Genomic DNA, 18,509 nt, shown 5'->3' on the forward strand with positions numbered 1-18,509 from the left:
TAAGTAAAAAATTAGTAATATTTTTATTTTTTTTATATCAATTCTATCTTTTATATTTTTATGTTTAAAATTAATAATTTTAATCCATTAATTATACACGCTAATGCAATAATAATAATAATATTAATGTCACTCTCATTTAGTCCCATTTTTTAATTTCTTGTGTGTATATGTATACACACAAAGTTTACCTATATTAATTTCAATAAAAGGTTATTAGTGTTATATAACATTCACTCAAAGTAGCTTATGAGTTTATCACAAGACAAGAGTTCTGATGAGTGGGAGACGCGGTTCCGCTACGAAAAGAGAAACTTAAACACTGTAACAAACACCTAGACTATCATCAAGACTCACCCTCCCTTGATAAGCCGAGTCTTGACATAGAGTAACTATTACTATATACTCTCCCACTTCGCCTGTGATCGCGAGATCATCAATCCATTAGTTAGCGATATTCATTATCGAGCAACCGGTCACATCATCTCTGGATTTTCAGAAAATACTATATTTATCTCCATCTTTTTATATTATAAAAGGGGAATGATCCTAGAAATAAATGTACGATATTCTCTAACACTAAAACTCTAAGCAATTCGTTGCATTCTCTCTACTCATCACGATACTGACTTGAGCATCAGAGTGGCTGCCGTGGACACCCACCACCGCCTCACATTCTCTCTTTTGCAAGTCCTAGCCAATCATAGCATAGTCCAATTTTTTGTCATATCATCAATCTAATCTCAGCAACATTATTTGGTTCCATTGCCGGAAACCCATTGAATTCTCTCTATTCATTTAGGTTATGCTAGGCCCTTGTTCCTTTTTTCTCTCTAAAAAGGAACTTTTCTTCCCTGTTCTTGGAAATGGCTGGAAATGTATATGTCATTACCGGAGAACCTGACAAGGGGAAGGGAAGAAATAAGTGGGTAGCAGAAGATGTCTTATCTGTCCATCAAGAACCAAGGACAAAGGCAAGAGGTAAGGTTCACCCCATGGACAAGGCGATTGGATTCTTTCAAAACAACCCGTTGGTCATTAAAATCCTCCTAAATTGGTATGAGGTAAAGAGGGTATTGGTAGATACAAGTAGTTCTGTTAATCTTCTTATCTTAAATATTTTCAACAAGTTAGGTTTGGATAAGAGTAGTATTGTCAGAGTCCCCTATCCCTTAGTAGGGTTAGGAGATAAGGTTGTGGTAGTATTGGTCACCATCAACCTTCCCCTGGTACTCAGGGATGAAAAATATAGGCTAAAACTATATGTAAAGTTCACAGTGGTAGACATACCATTTGTATACAATGTAATACTCGATCGGCCAGTCCTGAACTGCCACGGTATCGTTATTAATATGGGTGTTACGTGTCTTAAACTTTCAACCCCCTGGGGGAATAGCAGTATTTCGAGGCAGTTTGAGATTAGCCAAAGAAAATTACGAACACCCCATAAAAAGTCTCGGAAAGGCAACTATGCTCATTGATTTGCTGGAGAAGCTGAAATCTCATAGAAGCCGAAATCCATGGATCCGATAGAGGAGGTCCAAGTAGGAAAGGAGCAAAAGGTACGGTTTGGCACTACCCTAACCAGAGAAACGAAGGTTTGGTTGATAGAGTTGCTGAAAAATCGAGTAACCACTTTCGTTTGGTCTCCAAAAGATGTAACAGGTATAATCCAGCTCCCATCACTCATAAGTTATCTATTTAGAAGACCGTCAAATCAGTCCAATAAAAGAAAAGGAAGTTCACACCAAAGAAGCAGCAAGTGATCAAAGAAGAGGTGATGAAAAATTAATTATACTACACTTTATTTAATTATACTACTAGACTTTATTGATAAAAAAAATTATTATTTATATAATTTATAGTCTCTATGAATAAAATAAAATAAAGTAGTGAAATTTTTAGAGAAAAGAAGTGAAAAAGAAAAAGATGAAGAAGAGAATTTAGAGAAGAGGTGATAATATATAAATAAAAGGGTCCGATTAAGATCGTGGCACATGTGGACGGAACTTGGAAGGGTACTTTGGACCTTTCTATCTACACTGATCCGATAGTAGAAAGCCCGACATATGAGATACCAAGATCAGACCACCAATGCTCTAAATTTTGCCAAAACTCGAAATAGAAAGATAGATCTCTTCAAATTCATATCACATCAGAGTATTAAATGCGTGCGATGAACAGTATCAATATAATGTACCTGACAGTCAAAGCATGGGCTAGCCGACTCCACATTTATTAGCCAATGCGATGAACAGTATCAATATAATGTACCTGACAGTCAAAGTATGGGCTAGCCGACTCCATATTTATTAGCCAATAGTTCACCATTAAATAAGCCGCCTGACAAACCTACTGAAAAGCCTTATAGTCATATTCGACAGGGTGCATCACAGGAGATGTCTGTGTGATCAAGAATATTAATATTCTTAAATGGGGGACATTTCTAACTTTCACCGAATCTATCACCTTTGCTCTCTTAAAAAATCTTAACATCTTCAAACTGAACACCTGGTTCATTAACTTCCATTTATTTCCAGTATTTACTCCTTATTAAACCAATGTCAATTCATCAATTTCTTGATTGAATCGAACCATTATCCAGATCTCCTCATTTGATAATTACCGAATCTCAGATCATCAGAGGCAAAAGCCTCTTTTTAAAATTCTTAAGTCTATTATCTCTTCTTAATTACATAACAAAAAAATAAGGGAAGTATTATCTAATTCAGTTAGGTAAAAAGATATATATATATTTAAACACATTATTTATTCTTTCAGATATCTAATCCATTAAAAAAAATAAATGCAAAGATGAAGTTTATAAATCATGGGAATTTTAGTATTATTTTTAATAATATTTAATTAAGTTGGGTAAAAAGGTAAAGGAAAAGAAATAAAATAAGCTATATTCTGTTGTCTTCTCCTTCTCTTTTGTTTCCTTGTTGCAATCCACTTCATCCGTAAGAAAGCTTCTGGTAAAAGAGCATAACAAAGTTCGTTTTAGATATGGGGTTGGATTTGAATAATCATTTAATATTTTAATTATGCCAAATATTAGTATTTAGAAGTTAAAAAGAAAGAATTCTAAAATTCATTGGTATTATTTAGGGGTCAGCATTCAATTGGTTTGATTTAAAATCAAACCAAACTAAATAAATTAAAAATTAAAATTTTGATATTTATGAAAATCGAATCGAATCGATTTTAGTCAGAAACTGAACTGAATTAGTCTGATTTGATTCGATTCAGTTCGGTTTGATGAATTTTTATAATTTTTTTTATTTTTTACACTTTATTTTTAATATTTTAAAATTTAATTAAAATATTTTAAATTTAATATAATCTAATCTCTCCATATTATTGAAAACAATATACTATTATCACTAATCGGTTCGTTTTTTTTATTTTTTATAATCAAAATCGAACCGAACTGTAATAATTAAAATTTTTAAAATTAAAAATTGAACCAAACCGAAATGAATAAAAAATCAAATTAAAATTTCAAATTAATTCGATTTAATCAATTTTTTTTAATTTGAATTAAATATTGCTTGCTGCTAGTATTATTGTCATTTTCAAATGAAGAGATCTTGAATTCGATTCTAAATATTTATTTTCGTAATTTTTTTACTAGCGAACCCTAGAATCGAACTTCTAAAATCATTAGTATTTTTAAATATAATGCGTGTAACTTTGGAATAGATTTTGAGCAAATTATCTAAAGCAATTGTCAAAGACAGTATTCATAGGTCCTAAAGTGAATATTAGGTAAGGTTGCTAAGATTTTATTTTTAGGACAACATAGCCCAACACAACACTATGTGTCTCCATCAATCTCTTTTCTTTTCTTTTTTTTTCCTAATTAGAAGGAGAATAATTGTTATATTAGAAAAAATATATATATCAATAAGTTTTACAATTTAATATTTTTATAATATTAAAAATATATTTAAAATTATTAGGCTTCAAATTTAAACTCTAAATAAAATTAAATGAATTAAAACAAATAATTACCAAGATTTTTTTTTATATTCTCACTCCTGAATTTAACTATTTAATAATGTATTTATTAATTACTTTAAATATCATAAATTATTTAAATATTATTTAGTTATTTACTTAATAAATCTAAACTTGATATTGATTCTTTCCTTCAGAAGGTTAAAAGAAGCTTCATTTAAAAAAATAAATAAATAAATAAATAAAAACTAGTTTTCATGGTTTAGTATAATTAACGATACGCTCTCTTTATTTTTAAAAACAGCTTAGTCACTCTCTATCTTTTCTAATGGAAATTATAATTTAGTATAGATAAAATTAATTAAGTATTTCATATATTATTAATGATTAAAAAAATTAAATAATTAACAATTTAAAAATATAAGATAACTAATATATTTTTTAAGATAAAAATTAAATCATATAATTATTGATGCTACACGAGAATCGTCTAAAGTGAATTATGAATTATGATTATAAAATTGGATGATATAACAAAAGTCTGATAAGCGAATGTACAGTTTCATCCCAATTAAAGAAAGAAGATTTAAATATGAAATCACATGCCAGTTAAACCGGTAAGATTTTTTGTTAAATAATCGGTCACATCATCGCTGGATTATCAATAAATATTATATTTAACTCTATGCTCTTACAGTATAAAAATCAACTATCATACAGATAAAAATATGTAATTTTTTTATACAATTACTCTCAAGTTCTATATTCGTCTTATTCGTCAGTTTACTGATTTGAGTGTATGTCCATCACCTCATGTTTTTTTTATAGATTTTAGCCAATCACAATATAATTTTATTTTTTGTAGTTTAGTGTTGGTGCCTTCCTATTTGAGTTCCCATAATCCATATAAGCAACGGCCCTTGTCTTTTTGAATCTGAAATATAGCCCAATCCAATGATTTTTTTTAGAGAAAATAAATATTTTTTTTTTTCTAAAAAATATTAGTGTAAATTTGTCACTCCCCCTTGTTTAGAATAATTTTTCTTAATAATTCAATTTTTTCTATTAATTTTTTTTATTTGGGATGAACTAATTTATTTATTTTTTAATTTACAAATTTTTTATTTAAAAAAATAAAATAATGCATGATTTTATAATAACTCATTTAAATTATTTTTCTTATAAAATGAAATTTTGAGATAATTCAAATGAATTGATTCATTTCTATGTTTGCAAAATTAAAAAGATAAAAATTCAATTCTTTGAATTAAAATGTAAATTTTGTCAAAATTATCAAAATTTTACAAAAAAATAATTTCACTTAAAATTATTTTATATTAAAATTACTTAATTAGCTTTGAAAACTTCATTTCTTTCTTTCTTTTTATCTTTTACTTTTTATTTATGTCAAATTTATTAGTGTTTTCTTAACTAAATGCTTGTTTTAGAATTTAATATAATATTAAATATTAATATTTAATGCATTTATAATTGATATTAAAAATTTTATTATATTTTTTTAAATAGTGTTTATCTTAATTTATATTTTTTATAGTAAAAAATTATATAAAGTTTAAATTTTAAATATTATGAAAATATTAGTAATGGTATTCAAAAAATATTTTCAATGCAATAAAAATTATTATTATTTATAAAATAAGTATTCGTGTTTAGTTGAGAAATAATAAGTATAATAAATAAAATAAATTTATTATTAATTTATTTAAAATAAATCAATTTAATTGCTATTATCTTAAAATTTATTCTAAATAGAAAAATAATTCCATTTATGAATTTAAATTCTTATCTTATAAACAATGGGATATGATAAGGGTGGCCCTTAGGATTTGTACCCAATCCATAATTACTTTTTTTTTTCTTTTTTATAATTGAAAAAGCAATTACGGGTCTAGAAGACTCGATTCCTGATTCGAATAAAATTCAAAATATATTTTAATCATCTGAATTGAACGATTACATTTCTAATTCTGAACAAAGTCTAGAAGATACTTTAACTATCTGAGTTGAACGAACTTGACAATTTAACTTGTTTGAAAACAAAAAAAGCTTGAGGGGACCTTTTGAATTTAATAGCATCAAATCAAGAAGTTGATTTAATTGCTTACCCATTTAATTTTCTTACTATGACATGAATTGACATATTTCTTTATATATATATATATATATATATATATATATATATATATATATATATATATATTATAATTCTTGATAATTGCAAAACTTCTCATATTCGGATTGATGTCGAATTCTGGAGAAAGATATAGCTCCAAGGCCCATCAGACCACTCTAAAACAGATCTACCTAACATCGTATGCTTCAACATGGTGACATGAAGCAGGCCGGACTAGCTACACACACAAATCCATCAGAAGATAGTCTAACTCGGTGACATGATAAGAGGTAGGAGAGCAAATCCAGTTATCTTGTAGCCCTATCACCATGCGCGCCAGGAGAATCTTGACATGTCCGTACATATGAATCTGAGTGATACAGACAAATGGCATTGTAGCGGGTGGCGATTATGCGTCACTAGAGAACAGCAAGAAAGAGAATAAAGAGGAGAGACGTGATCTTTCCTAACTAAACTCACCAATACACTGAAAATTCTATTTTTTGGATATAAGAATATTAATTCAATTTAATTTTATTTTATTTTTAAAAAAGATTTAAAATATTTTTTTAGTATTTAATAAAATTTAATATATTTAATATGAATATAATTAAAAAATTAATAAAAAATTATAATTTTTAATATATATATATAAATGAAGATTTGTTCCATTATTGTAAAGAGTTCACATCACGTGTTAGCAAAGTCATGTATGTAATCTCAATCCACCCACTAGCTTTGCTTAGTCAATTCTATTAAATTAAGATAATAGAACACAATCCATTTAATACAAGTTGATATAATAAACATACTAATATAAATTTAATATTATTTATTTAACATATTATAATATATAAATTCAATTTTAATATGCATAACATACTATAATATATGAAATTTATATACTTATTTTAACATTCATAGATTTAATAATATATTATAATATAAAACTTAACTATTTATCATTAACAAAAACATAAAATTTCAATATTTAACAAATTAATTTTTTAAAAAAAAATTTACACGACAATATCATATTTAATTTAATATATAAATACATAAATAAAATAAATTTTATTAATAAAATAAAAATAAACTATAAAAAAACTATTTGAATAATATATTTTTTTAATATAATTTATTTTATTTTTTATTTTTTATAATATTTTTTATTATATATTATATTTAAAAGTGAATAATATTCAGTTTAAATAAAAAAATTATTTGAATTTAATTAATTTAAAATTTAATTTAATTTTTTATTTATTTCAATTTAATTTTGATTAAAATAAGAAAATTAAATTAAAATGATAATAATATATTATTTTTAATAATATAAAAAAATTAAATAATAATTAAAGTTGAAATATTTTAATTAAATTTTAAAATATTAAAAATTAAATATATGATTAATTTAATTTAATTTTTATTTAAAATTAATTTAATTTTTATAAATATTAAAATTTTAATTTAATTTATTCAATTTAATTTTAAATTGAATCCAACGAAATTCTCGCCTCTAATTACATGGATAATTGTAATTCCACCGTGCACGCCACAAGGCATCCAGAAGTGAGGGGAATCAAGATTCCTTCAATAGGGCTTGCGAAGCCTCCTTTATTGGGCCATGCAAGGCTTGTACGAAGCCCATAGGGGGCAGCCAACAATTTCAAAGCTTTGATCAACCATAGAGAAATCAAAATCCACTCATTCTCTTATAACCATGGAAAGATCGAAGCCATGCTAAGCATACCAAGGGATCTTTGTAGTCATGCCTCCTTTTATATTTTATCAGCTTTTTAAAGTTCAAATCTTTTATATATTACGATCTCTATGATGTTTTAAGTTAAATTATATATTTTATAGGCTAATATGAAATAATGTTAGAGTGTAAATATATTTTAACTATATAATATTTTATATTTATATAATTTTAAATGAAACAGATTTAATATTTAGATTTTTTATTTTTTATAAAAGGGAAAAGAAAATTTTTAAAATTTTTATTTAAATATTAAAAATATATTTTCAAAAGTGAAATGATACGCCGTGAATCTATATTAAAAGTCTCGAATTTGAATTTTGAATTCGGAGCTAGGGGTGAGCATTCGGTCGATTCGGTTCAAAACTGAATCCAATCGATCGAATAAACTAAAAATCAAAATTTTAGTATTTATAAAAATCAAACCGAATTGATTTTGATCAAAAATTGAATCAAATCGAATCGATCTGATTCGATTCGATTCAATTTGGTTTGATCATTTCGATTTTTAATAAATTTTTTATTTTTTACATTTTATTTTTAATATTTTAAAATTTAATTAAAATATTTTAATCTTAATATAATTTAATTTCTCTATATTATTGAAAATAATATATTATTATCACTAATCGGTTCAGTTTGATTTTTTTGATTTTTTTCTGATCAAAACCGAACCGAATCGAAATAACCGAAATTTTTGAAATTAAAAACTGAATTGAATCGAATTGAATAAAAAACTAAACTGAATTTTAAAATTAATTTGATTCAGTCGATTTTTTCGGTTTGAATCGAATACTGCTCACCCCTACCCGAACACTGCTCACCCCTACCCGAATACTTTTAAAAATTTTGATCGAATCGATGTGGCTAGATAGTTTAATTTTGTTTTATTTTTAAAAAAAATTTTAAAATATTTTTAATATTTAATAAAATTTAATATATTTAAAATGAGTATAATTAAAAAGTTAATAAAAAATTATATTTTTAATATATTTAAAAAAATCAAATGAGTGGAATGGAGAGAATGATTATTAATGGATATTTATAAAGTGAAATTCTTTCAAATGTTATCTTTTGCTTCACCCAAAGGAAGACATGCCAATGAACATTGGCAAGAATCATAACAAGTGGGAAATCATAATTTTGCTTCTCACCTAACAGAAATTAATAAAAGAGAAAAAAAATTAAAAATTAAAATCATGAATGAGATTTAATTTTCTTTTTCCCTTTTCTTGCTACATGATTTCTTGTAGAGCATGTGAATATTTTAAGTTTAAAAGGGTTTTATTGTATTATTTTATATTTTATGAAAATACTTTTGAGTAAAAATTTCATTTTTTTTATTTATTAATTTTTATTTAGATGCAAATTCTTTAATTGTGGAATAAGTGTTCATAGGATTAAGAATGAAAAGAAACAATTATAACAACAAGGAAAGTGGGGAACTTTGTCTTTCACTTCAATTGATTTGAAAAGCACAAAGGAAGGAAGCAAGGAAAAAGGCCTATGTTCTCTTGCTGCTTTGGCAATCTTATGAGATCATGTCACACATCAAATTCCCTATCCTTATCTTATTATACTTAGTGATCGACAATATTCGGTTTAAATTAAAAAAATTGATCGAATTAAAATAATTTAAAATTTTAATTTAATTTTTTATTTATTTTGATTAATTTAATTTTTAATTTTAAAAATTTCTGTTATTTCGATTCGGTTTAAGTTTAATTTTAATAAAAAATTAAAAAAATAAATTAATTAGTAATAATAATATATTATTTGTGATAATATAAAAAAATTATACTATAATTAATGTTAAAATATTTTAACTAAATTTTAAAATATTAAAAGTAAAGTATAAAAAATAAAAAAATTTATTAAAAAACTCAAACCGATCGAATCGAACTAAATCAAATTAAATTAGACCGGTTTAATTCGATATTATTGCTGTCCAAAATCGATTCGATTCAATTTTTATAAATACTAAAATTTTAATTTTCAATTTATTCAATTTAATTTGGTTTTAAATCGAATTGATCGAATACTGATTCTAAATTCCATCATCTATTTCTTCTATTTTAGTTATTTAAAACTAATCTGAAATACTGATTCTAAGATTATACCAGACAAATGTTATGTTTTTATCTATTGAACCGAATGTAAATAAGAAAAAAAAAATTATTTCCTCTTTAAATGCTTCTTTTCCTCTAATGACAATGATATAATTCTACAAAATGTCATAAGAAATATTAAATTTTAAAAGATTAGCTTTTATTTTTCAATCTAAAATTATCTCTAAATTATTATTAAATAATCAAATAAAATTATTAAAATTTTAAAATGTGAGCAGTCCTTTAATTGGTCTGTTTGATATTATTAAAACTTAATAATTATAATATATAAATAAATTTAAATTGAAAAATAAAATTAATATTTTTATCAATACATATGGGTAGCTTTTATTTAGATAGATATGTCACTTCAATGGCAGTAGTTGCCTAATAAAATGTGATTAGAATGTCACTTCAATGGCAGTAGTTGCCTAATAAAATGTGATTAGACGCAGACGCGTAATATTTGATTTAAATAAAATAAATTAATTGAATTGAATTGAAATTTTAATTTAATTTTTTACTATTTTGATTTGATTCAGTTTTTAATCTTAAAAATTTCGATTATTTCGATTCAGTTCGATTTTGATCAGAAAAAAATTAAAAAAATCAAATCAAACCGATTAGTAATAATAGTATATTATTCTCAATAATATAGAGATTAAATCATGTTAAGGTTAAAATATTTTAATTAAATTTTAAAATATTAAAAATAAAGTGTGAAAAATAAAAAATTTATTAAAAATTCAAATCGAATTGAATTAAACTGAATCAGACTGATTTAGTTTGATTCAATTTTTGATCAAAATCGATTCAGTTTGATTCAGTTTCTGACCAAAATCGATTCAGTTTGATTTTTATAAATACCAAAATTTTAATTTTCAATTTATTCAATTTAATTTTAAATCGAACCGATCGAATGATCACTCTTAATTATTATTTATGAATGGATACCCATTTTAAAAGAGTTTAAAGCGTTTAATTAACATATTGTTTTGTGTAAAATCCATTATTGTATTTATTTTTTGCATAATTTTAATTAATAATTGAATGATAAAGTATTTTTCATCAATAGAATTAGAATGAATTAAATAAATATACACTAGAAGCCAAGGCTAAAAGATTTTAGAGTATGCATTTAGTACAAATAATTGATGGTAAGCAAGCAAGATTGGTTACAAAATTCAAGCCAAATGGGACTCATAAAGGGAGAATTATTGAATCAAGAAGATGCGCTAAATTCATATCACATATCGTTTGTGATTTGCAACGATCCAATTAAAATCTATGATTTCAGTTATAAAATAATAAAAAATATTTATTTTATTTATTTTTATTATTTTATTCATTTAAATATGCTGAATATCGATATATCTCATATCGATTTGGAATACGGATAATATAGTTCGTACGAACTTCTATTTTTAAATATCAAACTTAACATGATATCAAAATCTTTCATTGATATTGGACTTTCGGTAAAATGTGACTTTCAGTAGAATGTGTTACGGTTCAGTGTAATTTTTATGTGAGAGAATATGTCGAATTCTAAAACGATTTGAAATAGATATAAGATCTATTTTTTTTTGTTTAAATTTAATAAAATAAGAATTATATTAATAAAAAAAAATTATTTTATTTATTTTTTTCACTATATTTAATTCAATTAAAATCTAACAAATGGCACTAGATATTCTCATGGTGGGAGAACCATTGAACCAAGAAGATGTGCTAAATCCATAGCATTATGGTTGAGGAAACATCACCATGTGACATACAAAACCAAATAATATTTTTATATATGTGTTATGTCTTTGGCCACATTTGCTTTGGACATCCCACTTTTCATACTCCTAACCCTTCTATTTTAATTATGAATATTTCTTTTTATTATTATTTTTAAAAAAATTATAATATTATGTGATTATACCTTCTAACTTATTTGGCAATTATCAAATAATTCTAACCTCCTCATTTAGCATGCTAAATATTAAATAATACTTGTGATTGAAGTTTCATTTGTGTGAAAAAATATATTTTTTACTGTTTATCTGTAATTTAAAAATAAAAAATATTAATAAATTTACATATAAAGTATTAATAATATTTTTAAAATTTAAAACAGACTTCCCTTTTTTCTTAAAAATAATATAATTTTATTTTTGAAAAGAAAAATATTTTCTCTTTAAATGTTAAAAAATATAAAAAATATTTTTTTGTGAGATAAAAAATTAAAATGTTCTTATTTTAGTTATAAATAAATAAAATAAATTAATTAAAAGCATTTTAAACTCAATTAAAATACAAGTTAAACACCAATGGCACTAAATTTACATGAGGAAACATTTTACATAATGTTAACAAAAATATTTGCTAACAATTTAAGTCGTGATGACTGCGGAATCGAGTTTTTATATCAGAGCAAAACCCAAAATCATCGGTAAGCTCGTCTATTAGCACATAGTTAACTCAGTTTACGTTTAAAGAAGACTGGATTGACTGAATTTGGACTCATCAAAGAAAAACTCAACCCCTTTGACATGGTGAGAGTGGAAGAGCAGATCTAACTAAAGTAGGATTCTATCAGCACGAGCGTCGAAAGGAAATTAAATAGCCGATTGACGATAAAAACAGACAGGTACACCCGTACTTACGGCTCTATAGAATAGCAATATGTAGCAATATAGCAGGAGTCAGTTATGCGTCATTAGACAACAAATAAAATAAAAAAAAAAGGGGAGAGATTCGAAAATAAACTTACACACATTCGAAAATCCTATTTTGTAGGCTCCATGAACATCACCTCGCTTTCTAGGTTAGCAATGTTTCACATGCAGCTTCCTTCTTTTAGCCATGAAGATGAATCACTTGGCTTTATTTTAATAACATTAATAATAAATCTGATTTTGAATTTTGCATATAATTTTGGATCGTTGGAAAATTTTCTTTTCAATAGTCGAAAATTCCAGTACGTTAGTATAGAACGCGCTCGATCGTAATCATGCCTTCGTGGTTATTAGAGATCGTGACTACCATAGCCAAGATTTTTCCTTCTATTGTCGAAGGTGCTGATGCTGCCAATTATTGATAGGTTTATTTTTTTTTAGGTTTTATCGTTTCTTTTGGGACTGCATGTGGTTGGCTTGTTCCTAGTATTAATAGTTTTTCCTTCCTTTGATGAGTGCTCGGCAAGCAGGTTCTGTTTTGTGCTTCCAGGTATCTTGGCTTTTAGTTTACTTTCTTTTGTCATGTATGATTTTTGCTGTTGGTTGATTTGTTTGTCTCGCTCTAAGTTTTGTTCAGTCGGAGGCAGCAATGACTCATGCTTTGGTGGTCCGACGCACTAGAGTGATCGGTTGTTCGAATGGGTCTAGCTCCTCTTCTAGATTCGATTTTTAGTTGGGGAGGAATTTATATTGCGTCATCACGTGAATGAATTGTGCTTAACCAACTCAGAAACACAATTTCCATTGCATTATAAGACAAGAAAATAAGAAAAAAATAAAAATAAAAAGACTTAAAAATAAAAGAATTTATATATGAATTAAATTAAAAAAAAAAAATGCCACTACCCATGTGGCCATGTACATTACCTCTAGGCACATCAAGAGGGGGAAACAAAAAGGATTAAATTTAAAAAAAAAAAAAAATCAGTCTTGGGTGAGATAATATTTGAACCAAAAAAAAAAATATTTTAATAAGCATGATTTATTTTTCTCTATTTTTTTCCCTCTTTTTTCCTTTTCCATTCTAAAACCTTTCAATCTGATATGGGCTGGGCCGGTTCATGGGCATGGTCCTGGGCCTAATTATTCAGATTGGACTCTAATACAGAAAAACCTCAACACTGGAATTTCTTACTTGGAGGCAAAGTGGGCAAGCTTGTGCCACTTGGTCACATTCTGTACAGAGACACAGATGCCGACACGGCAGCACCACCACTGTCGCCGCCCGTTTACGGCAACCCTTGCAACTTGGACCAGCCGTCACTGTTACCCGCTCCGGATCAACGTATGCCGACTCCGCATCCTCCGCCTGCCCCTCGACTCCCCCAGAGCATCCTAGCCCGCCGTCTTCCCCTCTCCTGTTATCCTGAGTAGCCACTCCTCCGCTCATCAACGCCTGCTGAAGCTGCGCCTGTAGCGATGCCGCCGTAGCCTCTTGTGCCCTGGCCTTTGCCTGCCAAACCTGCGCCTCGACGCTGAGTTGGGCGGCGCGTGCCTCTAATTCGGCGTTACGTCGAGTGGCCTTTTCGACTTCGGCTTCTTTTTCCTTCAATCGCCTGGCTATTGATTCCTCTGCTGCGCTTAGCAGCGCACGATAGTGCCTCTTCCTTTTATCTGCTAATGTGCGCCTCAATTGCTCGCCCTGTACGGGAAATCAATCATTTCGTTTCATCTACGTAAAACATTGAAACCCAGTAAGGAAAAATCCCAAAAAAAAAGAAGAAAGATGGGTACCTGAGCTTGAAGGAATTGGTCTATCTCATCTCTTTGGCGTTTAATTTGGGGGGCAAAATCTTCCGGTAGCAAGTATAAGAAAGGAGAGGATTGCGATACAAAACTCTGTTGTTGTTGCTGCTGCTGCTGCTGATGCTGATACTGGTGGTTTTGTTGTATTTGTTGTTGGTCGCCGAAAGATAAACGGAGTCCGGTGGACACAACATTTGGTTGAGATGGGTGGGGGTTGTTGTGGAGTTGGGATAGGTCTATTAGCTGTGGAGCTTGAGATTGCATAGAGAATGGATGGATTGTTGGCGCTGTTGTGATGCCACCAGTGGTGGTTGTAATTGCTCCCATCGCCGCCGCTGCTGCTGTCACTTCTCTTCCTCTCTTGCGTGGATTATTAGCCCCTGCAGGCAATTATCACTATCGAAGTCATATCTTTTTTTGCATTTCAATGTTCATATCATTCCATAATAAGACCAAGTGAGTGAGAGAGAGAGAAGGGTGTTGGCTAACCTCCATTGGTGAATAGCACATGGGATTGATCAAGAAATCCTCCTGGTTGTGGTTGCAACGGATAATCATGACCCTCTTGCTCGTTTCTGCAAATTAATGGAGAGAGAGAAGAGGATAAGTGAAAGCTTGAAAAGAAATGCACAGGGAGGAAAGGAGGATAAAGAAAGGAAAAATACCTGTTCAGAAGGAGGATATTGGAAGGGTATTGAGCTTGCACTGCCATTGATAGAGGATTTTGAGAGAGAGAGAGAGATGAAACTTTGGTGTGTATGTGTATTGGGGATAAAGAGAAGGAAAGGGAATGATAAATGAAGTTATAGACCAATAATGCTAACACATAAGAAGCATGAAAAGATGATGCCCCCCAAGCCAAGGCGGACTCTTCAATGACAGGTAAAAGAATGAGACACACAGCTCCAGCTACTCTGCCTATTGCCAATCTATTCTTCTCATCATCTCCTAAGATAGACAGATAGAGAGAGAGAGAATCAAATCAATGGAATTATGCTTCTTTGAAGGCCACCCACAAACAAATCAATCACGCTTCTTTCCTTTCATTTCCTTTCCTTCCTCTGTTTTCCTTTCCTTTCCTTTCCTTGTTGTATAAATCATATGCTTTTGCTGTGCTGTTGTTTGTATGTTTGCATTGAATATATGGGGGAGGGAAAGAGAAGATATTAGAGAATAGGAGTAGAAGGAGGGAGAGAGATGCGATTAAAAGGAATCAGTCCAAGAGAGAGACACCTTATTCTTCTCTTTCTTTCTTTCTTGCTGGCCTTTGCTTTTCTCTCCTTCTCCTTCTTCTTCTTCTACTTCTTCTCGTGGGGTTGGCTTTTCTTAAGGAGTCGTCTGGCGTTTGTTATCATCATTCATCAACACCAATACTCGTACTATATTTATTTATTTTTTAATTATTATTTTTCCAAAAAAAAAAAAGAAAATCAATGGATTTCTGATGTGCAGTAGTTGTAAGTGGTAGAGACGGGTGGGAAGGTGTGCAGCTCTTCCTCTGCCTCTGAGTTTGTTTGTATTATGGGCCCATTTGAACCTCTCGCCAGCTTTTTCTTTTTTAACTTATTTCTATATTGTTTTGGAAATTATATTAATTTTAGAAGAAAAAAAAATTAGTTTAACAATTGGGAACCCTTCATGTGAAAGTAATAGAATTAAATTATTTTTTAAAAAAAATTGTACTTAAACTACTCCCTTTCTTCAATTGTCCTTCCATTGCTCAGTTGTCAATCTCATCCTTCTTCTTTTTTATAGATGATAGATCTTTGATAGAAAGAAGAATCAGACTAATCCAATGATGTGAAGATTTATGATATTTGATTATAATTTTCTGAATTTTTTCTATATTAAAATAGATTTTCCTTTGGTCTTTAAATAATAAATTTAAGTGATTTGTATAAACAAGATGTAGTTTAGAAGATTGAGTTAATAGTTTTGTTGTTTTGATTGTTGTGAATTTGTGATATAGCTTATCTTTAATTATATATAAAAAAATAAAATTATTAAAAAAAAAAAAGAAAGAAAGAGAGAAAAGATCAGAAAACTTCAAACCTAATTGAATGCAAGATTGTTGGTTCAGCTATTTCCACTGCTTAAATGGTTGGGTGTTTGATGAAGATTTCGTCTGAGACTATGTCAACCCATTCTTTCATTTTAAGGATTTGCAAATATCACATCAAATAATTTCAAAATGTTCATTTACAAGATTTTCAATTTTTTTATTATATCATTTATTATTCGAAATTTATTGATTTAACATATTTGAATTAAGATAATTATTATAATTTTTTCTATAAATAATTTATGTTAATTTCACTTATATAAAAAATATTTGTATTTCAAATCTGTAGTATGTTTCTAATTAATAAATAAAAATATATTTCTTTGATTTGAAAAAAAAAAAAGAATTTCTTAATTCTCATTTAGGTAGTGCGTATCAGATTTATACTTTTTCTATCAAAATTTATGGAAATTTTAAAACGAAATTTGAATAAATTTTATAAATTAATGAATAAAATATTAATACCTTCCATCAAACGATCACAAAAAAAAAAAAAGAAAATTCCAAAGATTTATTGGAATTTGAGTCCAAAATTAGCATAGTCATATGGTGGATTATACAATGGAAAGGTTATCTTTAATTGAAAATTAAGCATCTTAATAATTATTTCATTGTTATAAGAAGTAATTTTTTTAATTTGTTAAAATATTTGAGATTATTTATAAAATTATTATCAAATAAAATCATCTTGATTGTATATATATAATTTTTTTTCCTTTGCAAGAAAAAAAAATAAAGGAAAAAAAAGGAAATAATAGAGTCATTGTAGAGAAATTAGGTGGGTATTGGAAAGAAAATATAAAGAAATTAAATAAAAAAGAGTGTGATGAAGAAAGAGAAAGGCACCAAAAGAAAAGAGAGAAGAAATATGAAAGAGAGTGCTTGGAATTGCATCATACAAATAGTCTTTGCTTAGGTCCCACAGCATTAGGGTCGGCTAAGTATTACCTCTCACACAATCAATCTTTAATCTTCATATTTCATTTCGTAGAGATTCATCCCTACACGCAGCGGTGATCCTTAATTTTGTATACGAATCTAATTAATTAAAAATTAAAATTTTAGTATTTATAAAAATTAAATTAATATTAAAAAAATTAATTTAAAATTAAATTAAATATTAATTTTTTAAATCAAATCGAATTGTATTAAAATTATTAAAATTTTTAAAAATAAAAATTAAACTAAATTAAAAAAAATTAAAATTTTAAATTAATTCAATTCAATCAATTTTTTTCAATTCGAACTAAATATTACTCACTTTAAATACCTACATGCGGCATATTTCTCTCCCCAACTCTTTGTTTTCTTCCCCCAAATTTCTCATGTCTCAACTCTCTCGCCCTCCTCTTTCTTGCATGCTTTTCTCCCCCCACTCTTCTTTTGCATGCTTTTGTTTGTTTATTACCATCTTCATTTTCTCTATTTTATTTATAATTTATTATTACCATTTCAAAGGAGTGATATGAGACGTCCCAAATTTCTTCTCTTTAACGAATGATCTCGAATTTGAATTTTATATATAAATTACTTTTAAATTCTCCAAATCAAATTAATCAAAGCAATTAAAGAGTTAGGTTAGATAATATTTTTTTTTGAATTATGAAAAAATAAAATAATTTATTACAATCTTATCATAAGCGAAAGAGACAAGAGTATTAGAAATTTTTGGTAAAAACTTGTTGGAATTGAATAATAATTTGATGGGGTTATATGAACTAATAGCCAGAATGAATGAATAAGCCAAATGCATTGACCTCACACCTAGTTTTACCATACAAATGAAATCAAATCAATTGCTTAGCTTAGGTACAGCAATAATATTATTAATTCCCAAATAGGTTTAATCAGCTTATATAATCCAAAAGCTTTCATACAATAGAGGAGATGGGTGGCTAAACCTAATTGGGCCACTCTCTAATTCATTATCATTAATAATCAAGCCAGTAAGTTCTAGATTAATTAATGTCTAATTGGAATTGTAAAACAAAGCAAAAAAAAAAAAATT

At 27.5% G+C, this 18,509-nt stretch overlaps 1 protein-coding gene across 1 annotated transcript; it reads right to left on the reverse strand.

The window, feature by feature from the left end:
• Positions 1 to 13,484: 13,484 nt before the first annotated feature.
• On the reverse strand, positions 13,485 to 15,877 carry LOC110605375 (BOI-related E3 ubiquitin-protein ligase 1). Its single transcript, XM_021743924.2, has 4 exons — positions 15,105 to 15,877; positions 14,929 to 15,014; positions 14,428 to 14,819; positions 13,485 to 14,335 (listed from the first exon to the last, which is right to left on the reverse strand). The coding sequence occupies exons 1-4, from the start codon at positions 15,149 to 15,151 to the stop codon at positions 13,793 to 13,795; spliced, it is 1,068 nt and encodes a 355-aa protein (XP_021599616.1). The 5' UTR covers positions 15,152 to 15,877; the 3' UTR covers positions 13,485 to 13,792.
• Between the last annotated feature and the right edge of the window lie 2,632 nt (positions 15,878 to 18,509).

Source organism: Manihot esculenta, chromosome 17 (assembly GCF_001659605.2).
Source record: "Manihot esculenta cultivar AM560-2 chromosome 17, M.esculenta_v8, whole genome shotgun sequence".
Classification (NCBI taxonomy): Eukaryota; Viridiplantae; Streptophyta; class Magnoliopsida; order Malpighiales; family Euphorbiaceae; genus Manihot; species Manihot esculenta.

Coding starts and splice junctions, on each gene's coding strand:
- LOC110605375 (XM_021743924.2), bottom strand. CDS start 15,151: ATGGCAGTGCAAGCTCAATACCCTTCCAATATCCTCCTTCTGAACAG. Junction 15,015..15,104: donor AATATCCTCCTTCTGAACAG/GTATTTTTCCTT, acceptor ATTAATTTGCAG/AAACGAGCAAGAGGGTCATG. Junction 14,336..14,427: donor ACCAATTCCTTCAAGCTCAG/GTACCCATCTTT, acceptor TTTCCCGTACAG/GGCGAGCAATTGAGGCGCAC.